This window comes from Metopolophium dirhodum, chromosome 2 (assembly GCF_019925205.1).
Source record: "Metopolophium dirhodum isolate CAU chromosome 2, ASM1992520v1, whole genome shotgun sequence".
NCBI lineage: Eukaryota > Metazoa > Arthropoda > Insecta > Hemiptera > Aphididae > Metopolophium > Metopolophium dirhodum.
The window spans coordinates 5,674,196-5,698,107 of record NC_083561.1 but is presented as its reverse complement, the minus strand read 5'-3'; the positions used below and the strand labels follow the sequence as shown (position 1 = coordinate 5,698,107).

Sequence of the window (23,912 nt, the reverse complement as noted above, 5' to 3'; positions counted from 1 at the left end):
TAAAAAGTATATTGATCTTTGTTGTATCGTTAATGTTATAAATATTATATTTAGCATAACGCAAAATAAAATGTTCTCTTATTTATTGTATAGTATATACTTATTATTTATGCGTTATGCAATGTTGAATGTACATTGTATACATGATATTAGATGTACATAATAACAATAATTGTATATCTACTAAAAAAAATTTAAATACATACTAAAACTGTTGTAAAGATTCATAATAATTAAAGTTTACTATGACGAATTGTTTAAAATAGTTTTTTTCTTGATATTTATACCTAATTTTGAATGTTTTTTCAGTTATACTTAAGTTATTGATTAATAATAATGTTCACTGCTAACATTAATTTAAACATATAGCCGGTGTTTATATAATATTGAAGTCCTAAGTAGTATCTAAGCTATACTCTCAAAAGTTGGACTTTAAAGTCAGTCTATGATATATTACTATTTACTAAGTACCTACCTAATATTTGATAATATTATTGTGCATAAATTAATTAATTTACCTATTTACGTGGAACTTTGTTTTAAATTGTCAATTCTTAGCTATAAAAGTTGAACATTTTAAGAATGTTTAACTACAAAATCATTTTTAAATTTTAAATTTGATACATTTTGTCAAAATTAAACTTTAAATGCTAATAACAAATAATTGTGCCAATGTCTTTTTGATATTTTTCAACTGCTATAGTAAAAATATATCAGAAGTCTTGTATTACATTTTCACGCTTTTTGACCCAACAAATAAAATGTTATTGATAATTATAAAAAAAACTAAAAAAATTTAAAATTTAAAATGTCCGTAAACTGCTCAAAACGAGTCAAAATATTTATATTTTGGCAATAGGCCGCGGGGTGACTAGGTTGTGCGACATATTATGGTAACCGATGGACCAGGTAAGGCGTGCGAAACAGCGATAGTCACGGAGTGTGACCTTGACCTAATGACCTGTATCACTGTGCAAATAGCTTATTCAGGCACAGGTGATTGTGTCCAGCCGCGACGACTTATCGGGCACAAACAGTATGAAAATATACTTACAATACTACTCAAGTATACGACAATACGTCATTGATACACTTAAGGAACATTATTTGTTCGAAACGTTTTGCCCGATATCAGCTGTTATCCATGATCCATATATACTATCTACAATATAACTTATAAATTCACGAAGTTATATTTCGTCCATTTTAACATAATAAATAAACACAACAGATATACACAACAGTATAGTCAATAAATAGCTACTATACGAATCTCAAAAGTTCACAGAACTGGCCTAGGTCCATTTCAATGGCCTTTGAGAATACATAAGAAGATTCAATTATCTTGCGTACAAATAAAGTAGACATACTGTAATTTGAATATGTTAATTTATATAAAATATAATACAATATCAGTATAAGTTATAGCAAAAAGAGGGCCGGGTGGGCGCAGTGGTTGGCAACGGTCACTAATGTGTGCTGCGGTAAAGCATCGTCTGGCGTCACTAGCTCCCGGACGGGTAATCACCCGGACAAGTCTGTCACGGAAAAATAATTTGGATTGGGGGAGTGGGGTCTGACATTTTTTTATATGGATTCTTGACACTTCTCTTATAAATGTTTATAATTAACAAAATTTGAAAATGTTGTCATGTAATTTTTTCAAAATTTCAAGACTTCAAGTACAAATCTGCATATTAGTTTTAAGTTACAACAAAAAATTGAAATTTTGCTTTTAAAAACTGAAAAACTGAAGAATTCAAGCTTTTCCATAGTTTTTTTATAATAAAATAACGAAGGGACAAAATATATTAGGTAAATACAAATTAAACAGACTTATATTATTGTAATCTGGAAATATAAAACATTTTTATTACATCGATACATATACATATATAATACATTATACGAATAAGTAGTATTATTATTATAGAATATAATACAAGATGATTAAGTTAAAATACATTAATCAGATTTTAGTTTAGAGGATGATGAATATATCTTTGTGTAAAATGTACGAATAAATTTAAATAATTTTAAAACAATTAGTACAAAAATGAAAATAAATATAAGAACTACAGTGATTATATCTAATAAAAAGTATTGATACCACGTTAAATTAAGAGCTTGAGATTTTAGGTGCGGTGCTCCTTTGTGGCGAATAACATATTCTGTCCAGTAAACAACAGACTTTTCCGGTGACATTGGTCGGTCTTTAAATATTTCCGAAGTAATTTTGGCATTTTTCATGTAACTAAAATAAATACATAACATTAGAATTATCAATAAATGTAAGTCATCAAAAAATATTTACTTTTCACTGTTAACAAGATCCAATACATTTTTCAAAAAATTATCTTTAGTAACCGAAAATATTTCCATAGATATAGCCATGCCTGCGTCAACTAAATTATCTATGTTCCTATGCTGATCACCGAATAATGGAAATCCTAAGACCGGAACTCCAGCGTCTACTGCTTCATACAATCCCGATATTCCACCATGACTGACGAAGAGCTTAATATTTTTGTGCACTGTAAATCATTAAAAAAAATATTAATAAACTAACAACTTGTGTCGAAATTTGGTTTATTGGAAAATCTTACAAAGAATATCTCGTTGGGGAAACCATTTTCTTGTCATAACATTTTTTGGTTTATCTTCCATTTCTCCCTCGTATTTCAACAAAACTCTTTGTGGAAGTTCAGCTAATGCTTCTCTAAAAGCACTTAAAATATATTTCGGAATTGAAGACATCGCAATAGTTGAACCAAATGTGAATAAAATTACTCCATGTGGTGAGTCTTCAATAAAATCCAATATATCCTACAAACAATAGATTCTATTATTAATGCATGTGATTTATTTTATTTTTAAAATAGTTAAACGTCTTATTTATGTACTAAGTAAAATATTAAATTTGCTACAATTTAAAGAAAAATTTTCCTTATTTCATATTCTGAAGAACTTGATTTTAAGTCTTAATATAATAATAGTTGAATGTTAAACTGGATGTTCTATTTTGATGGTCTGTAACAATTAGCAAATGATATAATAAAAATATTGTGTACATTTCTAGTGCCTTCGGTTATTTGTTTTTGAATTACAGCAAAATAAGAAAATCGCAACATGAAAAATCGAGTGAATATCCAATGTTGTAAAAATTTTAGCTTCAAACCCTCATAAAAATTTAATTTGACTTTCCGGTAGACATTTTTTTTTTTGATAAAGGTTGAAAAGCTTATGAACAATTTTGTATTAAATTTTAAAATCTTAGGTTTAAAAAGAAAATTGTTTATGTTGTTTTTATGATTATGAATTAATAACTCAAAATAATTTGCATATTTTCGTGATTTTTACGTATTTTGTCAAAATTCAAACTTTAAATGATTATTAAAAAAAACTGTGACTTGGTATTTTTAATATTTTTCAATTGCCTTTGTAACAAGATAATAGGAGCCTTATCTCACCTAACCTAACCTTAAGATTCAAATATTAAAAATTTATATTTTATTTTATTTTGACTAAAAATTAAGTGTTAATCAATTAAATAATATTTACAAAAAAATAAATGATGATATAAAATTATTACCTTAGGTATTTTTTTGGGTGGTTTTAAGTGAATGCCACCGACATTCACGACGTTTGACGGAGTTGGTCTAGGCTTATCGCTAATGAAATGAGTGTTCATAAAGACCAATGACGGAGGATTTATGGTTCCTAAGTTATAAGGTTTTGAACCGAATAATTGAAGTAAGAATTCTTGAAACCTGATTACTATATTGGTGTACAACCAAACAAGTGTATTAGTTAACCGTTGAATGAATGTCTTAGGAACAGCGGAATGAAATAACATTGTTGATACCGTTGCTGGATTCATAACCTCGCCATAAGTGATACGCTCTGTATAAGTATTTATTGGAATTGGAGACGTGTGGATCACTGGCAAGTTTGAGTTTGCTCCCACGTATGACAAGCAACCCGACACCATTCCAGGTTCAATGACAATCGCATCAAAATTGGTTTGCAATTTTTTCGCAATAAAATCATTTAGTTGTTCATTTTTGTGTAATATCTCGCAATTTTGTCTACCTAATTCCATCATATATGAAATTGGCGTAAACTGATTGCTAAATTTTTCTCTCAAATCCACTATGCTCATATCAAGTTTCATTGGAAACATACTAGACATGTCTAATTCTGTATAGTTTTCGCGATTACCGTCAAGGAATGGTGTGAAAACTGTAACATTATGTCCATTGTTCGTCATTGCCCGAAGCACAGCGCTCATGAAATTCCAATGACTCCTGCCAGCAAACGTCTCTATGGCTAATATTCTCGCAGCATTTCCCGGTCGAATACCCGAACAACTGAATAATGCAAAAATTATAATTGAAACTATTGACTTGTGCGACATTTTTGTTTTTACGGTTTAGTTGAATAAAACAGAGTAGATATGTGAATTATAACGGTTCGTGGTTTTAAACTAATTACGTTCTTCATCCGTCCACGCGTTGTTTATATATACTTACCCAATAAATAATATTATGCAATTGTCTAAATATACATATGATAAGTACTTTAGGTTTAGATAACGCCATACTTCATTTAAAGAATAAAATAACAGGTAAAATGTAATAATGTAAAATATTTTAGTGTCATAAGTCATAACTAATAGGTTCTTTTTCCAATGGAGTAATTCAAGTTTCTTTCACTCATTCGTGAGTTTAGTGTATTTGCAGAGAGGGGACAGATGCCATCGTCATCACCCCCCTTTGACTTAGCTCTGATTTATTATAAATATTTAAACTATGCTTTAGTCATTTTTCTTATAAAATATAGGTAGGTAAGTGAAATTCTATGATAAATTATATTAAAACTTAAATGGGCATAGAGATTTTATTAATTATTTTTGCGTTTTATTATAGGTATCTATTGTATACATATGTGTGTAATTTATTTAACTATTAAATATATAATTTACTTCTTCACAATTTGAAGAAGTACATTCGTAGGTTATTATTAATACTATTTTTTTTAAAGCTGTTGAAAGTATATAGTTTTTTCGTTCATTGCCATTTAGACAAATAAGCGAAAAAAAAATATATGTAGGTACTGCAAAAGTTGAATTTTTGAAAAAAATATTTGAATTGTTTTGCTTCTTGTCTGTGTTTTGTAAGTAATTAACTATTTACTTTATTTTAGATTCTGAGTGGAGAGATAAATGTAAAAACAACAATAAGTGTTTTTTTTTCTTCGTGCCATGATTGTTTGGGGCAATACCACCGCTTTTTCTATGCTTCACAACTAAACATGTAGTTTGATGGGATATTATTTTTGTATTAAACATGTGTTTATCAATTTATAGGACAGTGGTAGACCGCTTACATTGGTGTAAATCTTTAGATAATTTTAAAATGTTGTTTGACTTTATTTTGACCATTTGATAAATTGTATTTTTGATCAGCCAATCATAGTTGTGTCATTTCTATTATTATAAACGTAAATATTGCATATCTATAAAACCATATGGTAATATGCCTTATTTTAATGGAGTAGGCTATAGATAGTAGACTATAAATAAAAATTGTTATTTTTAGAATGTTATTGCTTTTTATAGTCTATGACTTCATTGATGTCGTTGTATGTAGGTAGTTCTTTGAGTACCAGAGTACCTTTTATCTATAATATCATGGCGTTGATGTTTGTTTAGAAATTAATTTTTAGTTCCTTTTAATATTAATGTGACTAATTCAAATATTATTATAATTTAATGTTGAATGCAATATAATATCTAAAATGTCAACTTTGTGCACAAATTGTGTAGATGTATCTGTGGTAGTTTGTGGTATCTGAATTGAACGTGCGTATGTTTTTAGTAAATTATATATCATATTTTGTTTTCTTTATTTAAAATTAACAATTAATTAAACATTATGTTAAACATAAAAATTAAATATTATCCAATTTCTACTTTTAAAACACTAGCTATAAAGTAATTTAATTAGTAAGGTTAAATGTATAAAATGTCGGGGTCAAGAATATGATTCACATATTTATTGGGCTAAAAATATCGACTTTAAATAGGTTAATATTTAATTTGTATCATTGAAACCCATATATTACAATGTCATAAACAATAATTCTGTATAATATTTAGAACTTATTTAATGTATCATGCATACATACATTTTATTTTACAAATATCCTATTAAAATTATACAGGTTTAAGTATAATTTAGCCAAGGTGAATCACTCCTACATAATATCCCATTATACAAAAAATATCAGTATAGCCTGTAAGTTGAGTTAATATTATATAATAATTTTTTCTTCGTTTCTATGGTGATACACAAAGCGTTAGAAATTAAAATCCCGTTTTTAGCGGTTTTTCGTAATTTGTCGGTGGTTTTTCTAGTGGCATCAAATAACTATTGAGAAAATGACGTCTCTAAAGTACCATCTTGATCCAATTTGCTAAAAAAAAGATACTATAAGTTGAAATTGAAGCACTCCTTCTGGTAGACATTTTGTATACAGGATAAAAAATAAATAAAAAATAAACACCATTGTAAAACCACTATAGCTTCCTTGCTCCGCTCAGAATCTAAAATAAGCTTATTTCTGCAATGTTATTATTTATATTTTAGAAATATAGAAGCCCATATATAAATTATATTTTCTTAAATAACACTTTTATAAGTTGTTGTTGATCGTTCTCTCATACTCGTCATACTGTCATACACTTTAATTATTTTGAAAATAAATATCATACATATATAATTGTACGATAGTTATTATTATATAAGATATTTCGTATTTTTACAATAGATGGACTTGAGATGAATAAAAAAGTCCTAAATATTAATATAAATACAAAATGAAAATTAATAATTTAAAAATACTATGGCGACAAAAATGTGATTATTATTTAATAAACAATATAATATTCACTGCACATATTAGCCAATTAGTTTCAAACACTATTGGACAATTTTACAAGAGTCAACATTTTACTATGATTTTCTACATAATTCATTAACAATAATAATTATATTATATACATTATACATGAACATAATATATTAATAAGATCGAGTTATATAAGATATTTAACGAAAATAGATCAGTCGAAAACTGTCTAATAATCAATAAATAAGGATATAAAATTATTTAATATGATTATTATTTAATTGAAAATTATTTACATAGTATAATTTAATCCGAACATAAATAGGATACTTTTTAACCTAACCATATAATAACTAATATTGTAACATAATATACAAATAAAAGTAGCTTAATCAAATTAGCAAGTGCTAATATATATTTTTTTTTCGTGCAATTTTGGCTGACTGACATCAACACTATTTTTGTAGAACTTTATTCTTGTTCTTATAACTACTACATTCACCTATCAGTACATTAAACATTTATATATTTTAAAAATCTTAAATTTAAATGGCCAATTTATTATAATGTATAACAATGTGTTTGTAATAATAAAGTTAAAATTATCATTCATTTTAACATCATAATTATAATTGGGTATTATAATGTATTTATTATCATCAAAATATGTACCTTAATATTTATAGCGGCCCAGCATATTTTCTTGTTTTCCATATTGAAAATACATGAAGAGTTGAATGGCCACGTGTATTTACAAATATTAAATATAAAAAAGTGTTTATCTCTTCTTTACGCCAATACAGTATTAATTTGTAACACTTCAAGGGTGAAGCATTTCTCGTTAAAATATAAAATAAACATTGGTTTATTATTTCAGTTGAACAAAAAAAAAGTGTACCTAGATGATTTTCCAATTATTGAAAAAATTTATATTAATATTTCTGAAGTAATGCTACCTAGTTCTTTTATTTTCTTATTTCTTCGCCATCGTGGAAATGATAAAAATCTATTTTTATTTTTTTTTTAAATTCTTTTGTAAGTATATTGACATTTAAATTTTAAATTATAAGCAGAGGTCAACTTGTACTTCCAACTCACTATCTTTATAAAATTAATGTATAAATATACGAGCTTACAGAAAACGTAACCAATTTAATTGGTTATTAAATTGGATGGTTAGATGTTTTTAGCTTTTTTGTTTTATTCTAAAAAAATCATTTGGTACTTTAATAAGAGTTTGCATAATAAACAAGATTAACAAAACTACCTGATTAATCAAGTTTTATAATTACAAAAAAAAATATATTTATCATATTGTTTGAGTCATTTAAAATTATGGTATAGGAGGTGCATACTAACTGATTTAATTTTATAGTTGATATTTGGAAACTTTTAGGCATCTTACTATTTTTGGAACTATGGCAGGTCCCGAATAAGTTGTATGATCTCCAATTATAATATCGTAACAGGTATATGCATTATTGTTGTTGAATAAAAATGTTTCAGGGGGGGTGGAGTGGCCGAGCGTACTACGGCGTCAGTCCCAACGCGTGCCGTCGCCGGTTCGAATCTCGACCACGGACGGCTTCTCTCTCTGGGCAGGAAACTATCTAGAGAGAGAGGCCACTATCCGGCAGGGCATGGCAGAAACCTACGGGTGCCCAATTTGAAATGCTGCCAAAACCAAACGCACATGTTTACCAAAAACCTACAGTACCCTCCTCACAATTGAAGAAAAAACCACCCAATGGCCTATAAGTATATCGTTACAACCGTAACCCCCACAAAAGCTATTGGGCATAGTTTCCGGGCTCTAGACAAATATAAAAAAAAATAATAATATATTGTTATCAATGTATAAGAATAAAAATAATATATATGACATATCATACAGTTTTTATTGAGTACCGATTGTATAATGATTTTTTATTCATAGTTTAATGATTATACACAAAAAAATTATAGGTGCAAGTAGATTTTTGTTATTAATTTTATCATTCAGTAGATGATATGGAAATATTCAGCAAATAAATTATCAGATTATCTACAACTGTAAACTCATGAAATTACTAATCAAAATATTTACGTAAGAGTTTGGCACGAAATCAATCAAACACTAACGTGTCACAACCACGGAAATAATCGTTTATAGTCCAATTATTTGTAGAAAGTTTTACTTAAATCTACGTATGTAAAAAAAAACACTTAATTAATTATACTGGCAATAATACAAATATTCAACTGTTTTTCATTTGTTTTACGTAAAGAAATATGATGGTAAATAATAATATTGTCCAATCATTTGCCAATTTCAGTGATCCTGCACTTGCAGCGGCTGTATGGGCCGTCGACCCAGACAGTCTGGCACGATCGACATCTGATCTCCATTTGATGTAGTATTGTGGCGGAGTCTGCGTCATTGCTCTTAGCCTAAAGTAACAAAGCATAATATTTAATGATCCGTTTTGAAATTTACCAATAATACATTAATATTGTATTTAAATTGCATACTTGATTACAACGATATTAGTTTGCCACGGGAGAGTGTTGGTTGAATTTTTTTCCCTGGAGCAGAATGTGTATAATATCGGACCAGCTTTGTCATCTGATCTTTCCGAATACTCGTGAATGCTTATATTCCACGCTGAGCAGGGACCTAAGATATAAAATATATTTTATTGAATGTAATTCTTGTTTATTATTACTCAGCAGAACTGCGTCTTAAATATTTGAATTATTGAACGTTTATGGAAATATCTTAAAATATTTTATGATTACCTACAATAATTATTTTTAAAACGTTTTAGACAATTTAAATATTACATAAAATATGATGTACTAAACGTTTTTAAACTGAACCTGTTGTGATTTCGTACAATATTTAGAAGAAATAATACGAACAATTACTATTGAAATTATTTTCAATCGACTCGTAGTACTTTAAATCGATATTTTAGCATGGATATATAGAATATATCCCATATTTATTAACATATATATCTTTTTTAGGGATGAAATAAAAAATCTTAAAAAATTACTTTTGTATGATTTTCACTATGAAAAAAAAATAGCGATAATTCGTATACTTATTATATGACCAGATATGAACAAAATATTTAACAAATTTTTATTTATGATAATTTATTGCAAACAATTTTTATTAATATTCTTACTGGAGTACTTGTCTTTTACTCTATACATTATTATATTATGTTATTATTGTGTTCAATCTCTAACTTTCATCCACCTTACTACGGCTATAGCCTATAGATAATAAATACAATTTCTATCGCTATAATATTATATTAATTACATATCTAATATATTCATATTATTATCATAGGTACTGACGTACTCACATATTATATACTGGTCTATGGACATACTGATATAAAATCAATAAAAAAAAATAAAAAAAACCAGCCGATGATTGGTGTGTGGTGGGGGGGGGGGGGGGTGGTACGCCCCTCACAGCCACTCCCCCTCGCCACGCCACTGAAAATGATTGTATTACTCCATGGTTTTAAATTTAATTGATATTAAATAATACATAGAACATTTTAATAATGGTGACATTTTTAGTTTTATTAAAACTGTTCTGTAATTAACTTTGAAAACTTATAGTAGTCAGTAATTACATTTTTATGAAATTAAATATTGAATTATCAACCAAAATCACAATGTAATTTTATTATTTCGACACAGTTTCATATAGGTTGTGGAAAAAATAAAATTAGGTTTTAAGTATTTTATATTTATGATTTTTCAATATTACCTTGTACATACAATTTAAAAAAATAGTATTGAACACTACCTATTTTTAACTTGTGTGATTGCTATGATAGAATTTTAACAAATAAGTACATTACTAATACATAATATATCATTTTAAACTCGAAAGACCATATACAATTATATATTATAATATACGTATATTATTTTATTATTTTTACAATTTTACGCTATAAAGCATTTCAAAAATATAATTGCAGGTTATATTATGATTTTAAATCATAAAACGCAAGATGAAAATAAAAGGTTAATACAGTGACCAATAAACTAAGCTAATTTGTTTAACTGGCGGAGAATTCTGTGAATAGGATGATTGTTACCATACGAGGAAGAGTGCGATGGAATGTAAAAATGTGAGTGATTTCTTGTTGGGTATGCTAGGATGATATTATATATAATTTCGGTAATATTTAAAAATTGTATTGTTATAATTTATTGGAGTTAAAACATTTTACTGAACTAAATAAGTCAAACTTATATAATTTGTTTATTTTTTTAAAGTATTCAATTTTTAAAAATAATAACGGCCTGAGAACTTTGGTTTCATCGTATCTGACCAACTTGTAATACAGGAGATTTTTATTTAATTATTCTAAGGAGAAAGGTGTTTTGAAAACTCTTAGAAAACTAAATTGTTCAAAAAGATTTTTACCGATCTAATACTCGTCTTCACCCATTGTTTTTCCAGTTAAGTTTAAATTCAACTTCATAAACTTTAAGTTTTAAAACAAAGGATATTACCAGAATTAGTGTTTGTTTTATTAGAGAACAATGACTCTATTATCCTTTTCCTAGAACTTTGAAGAATTATTTTTTTTTAACCATCATTAACCCTATTTTTTTCTTAAAAAGTTTATGATTATTTCTTACATTAAGTTAAAACACTTTTTAAAGTATTATTTAATAAAAAATAAAGTATATTTTAATACTTAAATGCAACAGATTATGCTATGACAAATATTTTTTAATAGTTGTATAATATGTTAAGGTCGAAGACAATAGTGTGGTAAATGGCGATATCGGCTGGGTAATGTATTTATTTGTTTGTAAATTGGGTTATACTGTAATCGTATAGGTACAATGTACATGTTGTTTGGACGTTTGGTCATTATTGTCTTTAGCCAGCTGAGTTGATCATTGACGTTAAATGGATAAGCAAAAGCCGTTAAGCCATTTAAAAATCAAAAGGTAATACTTCTGAAGTGTAAAATAGGGAGGGGGGAGGGAGGAATTATGAAATGTACTCTGAAATATGCGTATTATGTTCTCATCAAAATTCAACATTTCTATAAGAGCCAAAAAATTCTATGATCCATAGGTACAATATATTGAATACCTTATGTATCGTTATTGCAGGTTATATTGTTAGTTATTGTGTAGCTCATTATTATTATACTAAGTGAAAAAATAGAAGGTTTCTAATTTGTTTGAGTTAACAATGTTTTTGTAATATATTTATAATATATAATATATAATTAGTAATTACTATCATTATTCATTGACAGGTTAAAAACGAAAATTCTAGTACAAAATTAATTTTTTTAATAACATTTCCCCTCATATAGTATTAAGCTAATTTTGGGCATTGATGATATTTCCTAGTCATTGACGTCCTTTTAAAATTGTCCATTAACAAATACATAATACCTGAAAATGCTAATTGAAAATTCGCAAAGCCGTAAAATTAAACATTTTTGGAATATAATTTGATAACAAATGTCGGTAAAGTCGCATATTTAATGGTATGGTTTTATTCTGTCGCTTTAAAAAAACCACGATTAAATATTTTGGCGGCAACTTTTGTAAGTTTGTTACGTCATATTTTTATACTCACGACTTTGTGAACTTCCTATTTCTATGGTCAAGTGACGTTCGACATTTGAATCTAGTAACCACGTACAATCCTGATGGTAATAGAAATTGAGTGGACTCTCCCTGATCATTATCGGCGATTCAAGTATGCCGGTATGTTGGTTGATGACCCGATAACCGCACACCATATCGTCTTTGAACGAATACTCGGCTGAGTATTCGAACCCCTTGTTGGCCCAGCTGTACTTTGATACCGAGTATACCAACTTGATGGGTGACCACGATTTGACGGTGACTGGTAACCATTCGGCCTAACGCACACATAAACATGACGATACTTATAATAATATGTTATATTAATATAATATAATTGAGAACATTCCGCCGAGCCTGGTGCACCAGAAAATAAAATAAAAATTATATATTATTATGTTTCATCCGTCAATAACCTCACCTGAAAATCGCCACAAATGCAGGACAATATGTCATCGTTAGTGGAGATGACATACAGCTGATCGACGACCGATGAAGCGTTTTTGACACAACGACACCCGCCGTCCCCGCATTCAGTGTAACACAGATTCGAAGACATTTTATTTAACGATATAACCTGTAAATAATGTTTAAGATAAGCGATGTCAAAGTATTTGAATTTGAAAAAATATATATATTTAGCTAGTGTATACGTATTAATATATATTAGTCCACTTATCGAACAATTATTTGATTAATAGAGATACGCGTTGTAATCTACGTTAATGGAATCTTATAATTAATTTGTTTTTTAAAGCAATAATAATATTTTGTACCTATCCCTAATAATTTATTGTTAACTCGTTAATTGTAGTACTTATTGTAGTTTTTATTAGGTAATTCACACATAATACATTGTAAAATGCACAATAATGAAACAGAAATACAGAAAGAAGAATACATTTACATTTATTCTATATACCTAGTACCTATATTGTATCATATTATACAATCGGTATCATGGAAAATATATTTCCAAAACGATTATAGTGATATTAGGTAGTCAAATTTCCGATGTACTGAATACATTTGTGTGGACATATTGTAAAAATATTGATTAACAATTATTAATTTCCAAAATTATAACATATTATTATTATAATTTACTACGAAGTAAGTTTTATTAAAAGTTTTTATCGATAGTATTTAATAGAGGGGTTAATACGTAATAATGAAACTTCATCGAAAACAGTAATTACGTTTTATACTAAATAGTATATATTATAACTTCTCAAATAATAGGTTTTGATTTTAATAGTATCGATTTAATGCGTTTATGTATAAATTACTTATACTGATCAAACAGATTTAATAACATTATATGTTTTCCTACTCCATACTTTTCCATTCGTATACGTAGCTTGTGTGCAAATTTAGCAGCGAGTTGTATGTTACCGATTTTTAAATAGACATAAATATCGGATAAGACTTAAAATATTCTAAGGATGTAAAAGGTGCTTAAAATAAAAGTGTTTTATTTTTATGTTCAGATTAAAATACATAAAATTCAGCCGTAAATATTAGGTTTGTAAATTGTTTAAAGTAACTTCTTTTGAAATATACGAATCTTAAATTACTTATGTTTAGGCTATACGACATACTACATTGTTATAACTTCATCTTAACATTATTTTAAGATTTGCAATAGTACTTTTTCATGAGAAGTAAGAAATATGAGGCAAGCAAAGTGATAATATAATAATATACGGTTTTAGTATTTTGTGAGGATTTTCTTGTTTGTACTTGTGTTTAAATACAAACATAAACTATCATTTCAGTATAAAATAAAACGCGTTTGGTCCGGCTAGTGAGTATTTATTAACTTTTAAGACTTTTATACAACTTATATAATTCATTTGTGGTCTCAGTAGATACTTTGATTTATAATTGGCATTTTGGAACATTCTAAACAATCTGGCCACTAAGTCGAACCACGGTAATATTTAATGAGAGCTAACACAAAGCTTAACACAGATTCAGTAGCAAATAGCTACGTATTTATCAAATTATATTTTTAGTAATAATACATTTTCTTAGTTCATAATAAGTAGGTACTTAATATATAATGTTTATTACAAGTAAATAATTGAAAATACAAATTTAAAATGAAATTATTATTATTATTATTATTATTTATTATTTATGATTGTATACTAATTACGAATAACATTTCTTATTAGATGTATAATATAAAATAACTATTACTTTGATGCTTATGCTTTGATTGGTAGCTGGAATGAGATTTTGAGAACACCTCAACTGTCCTTCGACATTCCAAAATATTTGTTCGGTTCCTGGGTGTTTCAATTTCCCTCTAGATGAACTGCTTCGGCCATTGTAGTTAACATCACATAACGTGTCCGGTTGCAATGTCCCTCTTTCTAATACTATATACATCATTGAATATCAAAATCAATACCAAAATGGATATAAATGTACATATTATTGTGACGTATAAATATACAAGAACTAACCATTAAAGAAACTGTAGGCACCATCCAAATATTCGGTCTCTTCGTCTTGATTGTTTGCCATTAATCTGCGGACGAAGAGCGTCATATGATTCCCCGACGAAACAAACATTTGTCTTTCACGAAACCTGTAAGTGAAACAAAACGATAAAATTGTTTGAAGTAAAAAAAGGCAACAATTTTTCATCTAATTCTTTAATCAACTCTCCATCGTAGTCAGACTTACATGCCATTTGTATCCCTAGCATGATTCTCTACGGGACTGCACAATCGTTTAGTTTTATCTTTCGACCTTATATCTGGTCCATCGTAAATTTCAATGAATGATTGACAAGAACTGGCTCTAAAATAATTTAAAATATCATACTAATTTCTAAACACAATATTTTGTTAACTCATTTTCATAATATGATATATAATACTATCCTTTAAATATTTATACTATAATGTTTGAATATATTATATGGACAAACTATTTAAACTAGCTGGTACGTTCATTCGTATAATAATTATTATATAATAAATTAAAAATCAATAAAATATTGTATATTATTCTATTCAGGATTTGCAATTGAATTATTTTTTATTGCGTTTGGGTTAAATTTATTGGTATATGAATAAATTAAACATATTTTACGTGCCAATACATACACCCAACATGTAATAAATATCAATCAAATTAATAAAAATTCAATACTACGTTTTTATATTTTGCACTTTCACAGTGATATAATAATGATTATATCATAATATTATTATTAGATATGTATGTATAGTAATTTTAAGTAAGTTATGTCTTATGTTCATGTTTGATTTGTTATGATGTAATTATCACACTCACTTGAGCACGTAGTTAAACAAGGATATGTGCACGATCTCCGGTTCCCTCCCTTCGAAACGAATAGTGCAATTTGTTTTCCAATTTTGCACACCACGTAAATCGAAATGTCCAGACTTGATGTCGGCCGATTTGATTGTCAACTCACAAGATTGGTCGTTCCTCAAGTTTCCTACGGTCAAAAACACAAGGTCGGAATAACACAGCACTCGTATATTATTATTTTACTGATTTGAAATTGTTTTTTTTTTGTTTACTTTGAACTGCGACGGCTGGATACGGTGACACTTCCAACGTGGCCGCAGTACTGGCTGGTTGCGTACTCGCGTCATCGATGAACTCGATAGTAGCCACAAAGCCCGTGTAGTCGTACGGGGGGATCGAGGCACCAGCCCTACAAATAGCGAATGAATAGTTTTAGCTGATAGGTATTAAAAATTCCAAAGTATAACTAATATATAATTTTGATAAAGATTTACCTGAACTCAAGCAGCACGTTTGGCCCGGGAAATGTGTGGTCTTTTGTGCTCTTGTCACAAATTGTAGTCAGCAAAGGACTGTTGGATGTCGGTCCTTGGTAAACGCTTATGTAATGTGCTCCACAATGACTAAAATATTATGGGACATACATTACTATAGTGAACTTTTAAGCGTGTGCCTACTATTAAGGACAAAAATAAAATTTAGAAAACATTGAATCGTATAAGTATCGATTCGGGCGCTCATGAATTGCCTTCCGTGAATTTTTTTTAAAAGGTTTCTCAAATTGCCTCCCGATTTCAAAAATAGCATTCACTTGAATTGCCTCCTATTTTAGGTTAGGTTAGGTTAGGTTAGTGGTTTAGGTAGTGACCTTCTTGTGCTGGAGTCACCTTCGATAGCTATAATTAATCGATTTCTAACCTTACATTATAGGAAATTATTAATAAATTAAATCAATTGAGTCAATTGAGTCAATGTCGATTGGTTTAATTTAAATTAAGGTTAATAAATATTTAAATAGGTACTTAAATAGAATGTTTGAAAAATGTTAGAATAAAAATTTAAAAAAAAAACCATAAAAACAGCAGTAATAATTAACCCTTTCAGTCCCACATTATGTTTGAATAGTGATAGCGATAATTAGTAAATAGCTTTTTCCTTTTGAATTTTGCTATTAGAACAATTCTGCAGTAAAACGATTTTTAGTTTTTATCGACTGAATTATTATATCTACAGATAACATTTTATTTTAAAATTGTAGGTAACTGTTCTAGGATCAAAATTGTCATTGCTATCACAAAAACCCCTCGAAAACTATACGTCATTATAATGGCAGTTGGGACTGAAAAGGTTAATAATAAATAATCAATACATACCTAAGTACCTAATATTTAAAAAAAATAATTATATTAAAAATAAAAATTTAAGTTTGTTATGTTCTATCTTAGGTTAGTTTCCGAGGTTTATATTTATTTGCCAATACTTTTGCAATAATTAAAATTTTTTTGTGGTTGTCAAAATTATTTTTGTTTTAATGTTGGAAGATCTAATTAATATTAGATTAATTAATATAGGTTATACTTATTGGTAGGTATCGTATGCAAAGTATGAATTTAGGAGTTGAAATTCATAACCCATCTTATTTTTAGTTTCGGACATTTTAATTTTATTTTGTACTTTTCCTATCATACTTTTCTTACAATATCATTAATTTGAATTCTCAAATCGTTCAATATAACTAACAAAATGTTAGTTAATGAAATAAATAGGCAGAATTCTTATATTAATAAAATAATAACATATCGTTATACAATTCACATGCCCCCTTTATAATAATTAGGTAGGTATAATATAATATCATACATTTTCACGTTAGTATACTCTGATTTAAAACTAAACAAAATATTATGTACAATGTTTGAACCCCTAAATAAGTGTAAGAGATATGACAATTTAAATTTCCGTATTAAATGTAATAAAAATAAGAATCCCATTTTTTAAAAGAAAAAAAACGAGGAAAAAATATCTCCGGAAAACGGTTTTATCGGAGAATAACCGTTTGTTAATGACCTGTCAGCCGGTAAAAGCTTTTTAACCGGAAAAGTCATAATTTCTCGTGAAAATTGTAAGCTTACAACAGAGAATCCACGATAGGTCCACTAGCTATCTCTTATTTGTCAACGTCCAACGTCTACATTGGTTTTCTATGACTCTTCCTTTTCTGAGCAACTAAAACATCTCTACATCTCCACATATCCACCGAAATATCGTTGTATTACGACCTGTCGTGTATATTACTCCATTCAAACCATAACGGTCTTAAACAATATAAACTATAAGGCCAAAATATTCACGTATTATCAAAAGTGACTTTCTGACTGGATATTCCTTCATAGTACGTAATATTATGTACATTATTATAGTAAAGTACTTTTATCGATTATTGTGTTAAACGCTGTGTTGACTGTGTTGAACTGTCAACTGGACCAAATTAACTTAATTTTAAAGATATTATATCATCTCTTAGCTATAAAATGTACAGTTTAAGGTTCAATATTTTAATAGTTCAAACAAAATATAATAATAATAATTATTTGAATTATTTTTAAAAATATCATTGAATCACATCACAATATAGTAAATTCAATATTTTCCAATTTAAATATTTGTACGTAGTTGCGTAAACTGAATCTGTGACTGCGTGTTAATGAATAAATATTAAATAATATAATTTATTTCTTATATCATACACCTTAAATAATTTGCATGATCAGTTAAGCATATACGAGAAATAAACTTTTGAACGCTGTACGCCTGTTATAATATTAAAGATATCTAACAAGGCTATTAATTATGCATATAATATACACCTATTTCACTGATAAAGTATTATACTCAAATTATTTTTTGTACACGAGAATCAGACCGAGCTCAGTTGTTGGTAAAATTTAATTTCAAATGTTTTTTTTCCTTAATTGTTATAACTTCGGTCTTCGAATATATCCAATTCCGGAAAACTAATTCATAGTTATGCAATTAAAATAACAATTTGTATAATATAGGTTTCAAAAATCAATTCATTTAAATAACCCTCAAAACGTCATTACAATTCAGAACGTCGATTAGGATTTCGGTATCAGTACCTACCTCATAAAGTACCTACCCAAAGATAAAACGTGTGTTGGTTACATAATAGAAAATATTCAATTACGCTGAGGGTTCGTTATTGCTTTTACATTTTAAGCATCGACTGGGATAAGGTCCGACGTGTCTGAAAAAACAGTCTTAGATATTAAACAGAAAAATATCTTTGCACATTTTTCTTATAAGCGTCAACAATTTCAATAAAGTGAAATTAATTGATTTTAGATAATGATATTATTATTTTAAAATTTAATTTAATAATAATAGTACCTTTTTTAGTTCTGAAATCCAATCATAGATGTTGGTTAAAAATGTTAAACTACATATATCCTATATTATGTGTGAACATAATATAAATTATGAATAGGTAGGTTATGAATATATATTACAGTGTACATTTTAATTACAAACTATTGAATTATTAGACGAGTTAAGTGTCCGTATGCATAGTTAATTTATGTGTCACATAAGACATGTTAAACTATATTGTCCTTTGTGACATACAAATTGACTATGCATACGGATATAAGACTATATACATTATGTTATATATTTTTATTTCGTGACCGGAACCCGGTATCTACTCTGATACTAGCTCTGATTCTTATTTATTTTTTTTTAATAAAATTGTTGATTCTGGTTCCTGATCCTATTTTTTAGGTTCCGGATCCAGAACCAGTTCTATTAGTTTCGGTTTCTATTCCTAATACACACTTTTTTTAGTTCACAGGCAAGTCGTATCGGTGTACTCCAGTTTGTGGATATACTCAACCCAGGCGGCAAATCCCCCTGTAGTTGGTGTATTTCAACAGAATGAGATATATAATAAGAGATTTTCTTGTAAGTAACAATCAATTTAAATATTAATATTAACTCATTGGTTTTTTTCTCTGTGTAACCAATGGCAATCAGAAATAAACAAAAAAATTACATTTTTGTATTTAAGGTCTAAATCCATGGGTGAGCCTTCTTATGGGGTTTGAGGTTCTGGTTTAAAAATGTGCTCGATTACTATTTACTATTCACTCTCTGAAAAGTCCTCTGTCTGTCTGTGAAAATCCCGTCAGAATCAGTTCAGCCGTTTCAAAGATTAGCCCGGACGGGAAGTGCTTAGAAATTCCAATAATATTGTGCTATCCACATTTTATTTCATTTTAGACTACTATATTTCAGCCAACAGTATTTTAGCCGATAAATATTTCCATAGACTGTATTTTAGCAGATAAATATAAGTCCGGGATATCGAGCTAACAAACAGGGCTAATATCAGGGCTAACTAACGGGAATACACTTGAATTATATTTATTATTATTATTACTATTCTTACTTCTATAGATAATGCGCTTTTTAGATTAACAACTACAACTATATTTTTGATGCTCTAGCTTGAAATATTGTAAGAAAATTGTAAGAAAAATGTGTTAAAAACCATGTTACAATCTGGCTGATTATTCATACAGGTTCATGACACTCAAATATCTTACAAGGAATTCATGAAATTTGACTGGCTGAATGAAGTTGTGAAATTCCCTGAAACAACATTTTGTGTAAATGTATTATTATTATTCTTTTGATCGTCTGATTTTACAGTACCTTCAGCGTTTTTAAAAGTCCAAATTATTAATAGCTGAATGGCGTAATTTGAAGAATGAAAAAGTATCACCATTGGCATACAAAAAATAATGACTCGATCAGATGGTCATCTAAAAAACTCAGTCAGTACTCAGTAGACACTTTATTTTTTTATGAAGGTCATTAAGTACGGTGATAGTTCAAATACATCATTCGAAACCATTAAAACATAATACATCTAGTTGTATATTAAAAAAAATTATAAATCCTTTAGGTATGAACTTAAATAAAAAGAATGTGAATCAATTATGTATAGAAAAAAGTGGATTTAAAAATATTTTTTACATATAAAGCAATGAATTGGATACATTATATTTAATTTAGTTATTACTTACAATTGTTAATTTGTCTAGGTACTATTCAGTTTCATTATAATATGTCTGTAGTTATTACTCATTTTTCTTAGCGCACATAATATTACGTTTTAATGACTAATGTAAATTAATTTCGCTAATGGCCAGTAAAAATGAAGCAAAATACTAATAAACATTTTTTTTTATTATTACTTTCCTGCCTATTTTAATTACACTAAGCCATTATCATAAATATACATCTTATAATAGGTATAAAAACAAGTATTTAATTTAATTTAAATTGGTTTTCTAATCAAAGTAGGTAAAATTGTGTCTATTATGCATTTATGAGTTTTTAAAAATAGTTTATTAATTATTATGTTTTACTTTCAAGCCAATTGCATGTGACATTCTGTCATTCTGATAATAATCTTCTTACAAAATTCTGTTTTAGAAAAATTTTGAGAGAAAAGTAATGTTTCCACTACCTAGTAATATTTTAGAGGTTTGTACGAAATTAAAAGTTTTTCAGATTATGGGGAAAGAAGAATTCAGTTAAGAGACATCGTGGTGTTCCCAAAGTTATCTTGAGAAGTTCTTCGAAAAACTTTTCATTGTGAAACTAACGCACACGTGACGAAATATATTATATTAGCTAGAAAAAACTAATATTGATATTGCCTGTTTGGTTTTTATAAAATTTTAGTTTTTTTTAAAAATCAGTGATTGGAATTTTTTAAACTTTCACAGTCATAAATCCAATTGTGTTAAAAAAAATAATTATTATAAAAGTAATTAAAAAATACTAACGGCATTTGAATTATAATTTGTAATATTAATATAATTTAAAAGTATAATAATATTATATTACTTTCATTGGAAATTACTTATTTCTACATTAAAATACGATTTTGCATTCTTCAAATTTAATACGGATACAATGTGCAATATACGTGTGTACTAGGTACCTATTGAAATATATTTTACAAAACATATTTCAACAGTACTGTAAACAAAAGAGCATTGATAAAAATATTGAGTTATAATGGGACGTTTTATTAAATAAAAAAACCCGTCTAGCGTGAGGTGTATATTGTTACAAACATAAAAACATCTTAAACTTGCCATTTTGAAAAATTGCGATCCGTATGCAAGTCGTTCAGAGTTCCGGAACGGAAAACACTTTTACGCGGTTCGTTAACTTTCCGTACGCATTGTATATAAAGCTTGCTTCTGATATTATTTTCTCGATTGTACTTTGCGTGCGATAGGTTTTTAAATTTCCTAGTAACACTATTATTGCAATACCATAGTGAATAATAATAATAATAACTAATACGATAATACACGTGGTAGTGTACTGTTTGGTTTCAAAACCCTTGAACAAATCACACTCCCACTCGCAAGGTCGTGAAAATAAAAAAAAATCATAATTAAAAAAAAAATATTTTCTCATTAAATTAAATCTGTGATCGTCAGTTCGTATTATGTCCATTTTTGTCGATTGGTGTTACAACACTCATGTTCACTGTTTAATTTAAAAGCAAACGAATCATCGCATAAACAAAAATATGAAATAATAATGATCAAGTTTTTGAATTATAGAATACTCATTAGCGTTTATGACAATATTTTTTTTCTTATATTCATACTTGTATATTTATATGTACATTGTACCTGGCATTTTTTTTACTGGAATTTAAAATAAAAATGTATGAAATAAATTACGCAGTCTAGTGGGTACATCGCAAAACAATTGAAGTATACCGGTCTAGTGACGAAAAAAAACTGTGCACATTTCTTCTGGAAACTAAGATATAGAAAACTATATGAGTAAAACTAAATAAAATAACTTATCAATAACAACTAGTTAGTCGTTATCATTAACGAATCTTCATCACATTCCTTATTTCATTCAACTCAGAAACATAGTAATAATATGATTATATATTTATATGTATACATTTTATTTTTCAATTTGAGATAAAAAAATACGGCATATTTTGTAGCTTATAAATATAATAATAATAAATACTATATATAAATTGTATTCAAGATATAAATCATAATTCATAAGCACTATCTCAACTTTTATTACTATTTTTTTTTTTTATAAGAATGAATTAAAATTATCTTCAAACAAAAAATGTGCAATGCGCATGTGGTATGAATTTATGAAATCAATTATATATAATTTATAAATACATACATAATTAACCTTGAAGTAATGTACCTAATGATGGGATAGTACACATTTTCTGTAAATGCGTTGTTACACTAACTTGGGGCTACACAAGTATATAGCTAGGTTTTATAATATTCCCTACGATGGCGTTTGAACAAATTATATAAGATAGTGCACATTTATAACTCTGTTTAAGTAGAAGTTCCTTAACTAATGATTTAAGACAATTTTTAGAATAATAATAAGTTTGAAAATATGCAAATATTACGTTTTACGTTTTTATTCAGTTTTCATTTTATATACTCACAAAATATTTGAAATTCAAAATGGCATGAATATAATATAACACTCGATAAAAAAAAATCAAACAATGGAGCTTTTTGTAATGATACCAGAGCGTGTGGCGTTAGGCTATCAAACAAATACGTTAAAAAACTAATATAATATTACTCGTAAAAAATAAACGAAAATAATATCCATAAATACACGCAGATATAGCAATGTAAAAGCAAAAAAAAAGTATAAATTTAAGTGGTTTGAATTTTATGGTAAAATCTCAAAGCACAAAAACATCAATAATTTTGTAAAACACCGTTTATAATAAACTCAGCACCGTGGTTGTGCACTCATACCGGGTGGTTGCTCACTTCAATGCACCATGAATCATGATGATCGATGGTGTTTCATATTATCATTTTGATTTTAAAATGCTATAGAAAACTACGGTTTTCATGTAACTAATTTTATTCACAATCATATAGTTATTTGAGTAAAATCATGAATTAATAGTAAAATAGCTTAATATTATAATGTCATTA

The 23,912-nt window shown here is 27.7% G+C and overlaps 2 protein-coding genes and 1 long non-coding RNA gene across 4 annotated transcripts in view; 1 reads left to right on the top strand and 2 right to left on the bottom strand.

The window, feature by feature from the left end:
* Positions 1 to 1,826: 1,826 nt before the first annotated feature.
* On the bottom strand, positions 1,827 to 4,509 carry LOC132939955 (UDP-glucosyltransferase 2-like). The gene is made up of 4 exons (XM_061007398.1): positions 3,593 to 4,509; positions 2,607 to 2,826; positions 2,315 to 2,534; positions 1,827 to 2,254 (listed from the first exon to the last, which is right to left on the bottom strand). The coding sequence occupies exons 1-4, from the start codon at positions 4,415 to 4,417 to the stop codon at positions 1,966 to 1,968; spliced, it is 1,554 nt and encodes a 517-aa protein (XP_060863381.1). The 5' UTR covers positions 4,418 to 4,509; the 3' UTR covers positions 1,827 to 1,965.
* A 137-nt stretch (positions 4,510 to 4,646) lies between these two features.
* Positions 4,647 to 20,556, top strand: LOC132939959 (uncharacterized). The gene is made up of 3 exons (XR_009664034.1): positions 4,647 to 4,842; positions 19,708 to 19,824; positions 20,445 to 20,556. It is a non-coding gene; the product is annotated as an uncharacterized LOC132939959 (long non-coding RNA).
* Positions 8,790 to 23,912, bottom strand: part of LOC132939950 (uncharacterized) — a 201,426-nt gene continuing 186,303 nt past the window's right edge. For both annotated transcript variants that reach the window (XM_061007389.1, XM_061007390.1), the window contains exons 8-17: positions 16,338 to 16,466; positions 16,116 to 16,252; positions 15,862 to 16,030; positions 15,247 to 15,363; positions 15,024 to 15,148; positions 14,755 to 14,936; positions 12,971 to 13,126; positions 12,539 to 12,827; positions 9,424 to 9,568; positions 8,790 to 9,342 (exon numbers count right to left, since the gene is read on the bottom strand). In XM_061007389.1, coding sequence (XP_060863372.1) covers positions 9,150 to 9,342; positions 9,424 to 9,568; positions 12,539 to 12,827; positions 12,971 to 13,126; positions 14,755 to 14,936; positions 15,024 to 15,148; positions 15,247 to 15,363; positions 15,862 to 16,030; positions 16,116 to 16,252; positions 16,338 to 16,466 — 1,642 coding nt within the window. In that variant the 3' untranslated portion in view covers positions 8,790 to 9,149. The remainder of the gene's footprint in view (positions 9,343 to 9,423; positions 9,569 to 12,538; positions 12,828 to 12,970; positions 13,127 to 14,754; positions 14,937 to 15,023; positions 15,149 to 15,246; positions 15,364 to 15,861; positions 16,031 to 16,115; positions 16,253 to 16,337; positions 16,467 to 23,912) is intronic.

Excerpts from the sequence above, each read along its gene's own strand:
- LOC132939955 (XM_061007398.1), bottom strand. The coding sequence starts at position 4,417 with ATGTCGCACAAGTCAATAGTTTCAATTATAATTTTTGCATTATTCAGT. Across the intron at positions 2,535-2,606 it reads TCCCCAACGAGATATTCTTT|TGCACAAAAATATTAAGCTC; the intron begins GTAAGATTTTCC and ends AATGATTTACAG. Across the intron at positions 2,255-2,314 it reads GATCTTGTTAACAGTGAAAA|TTACATGAAAAATGCCAAAA; the intron begins GTAAATATTTTT and ends TATTTATTTTAG.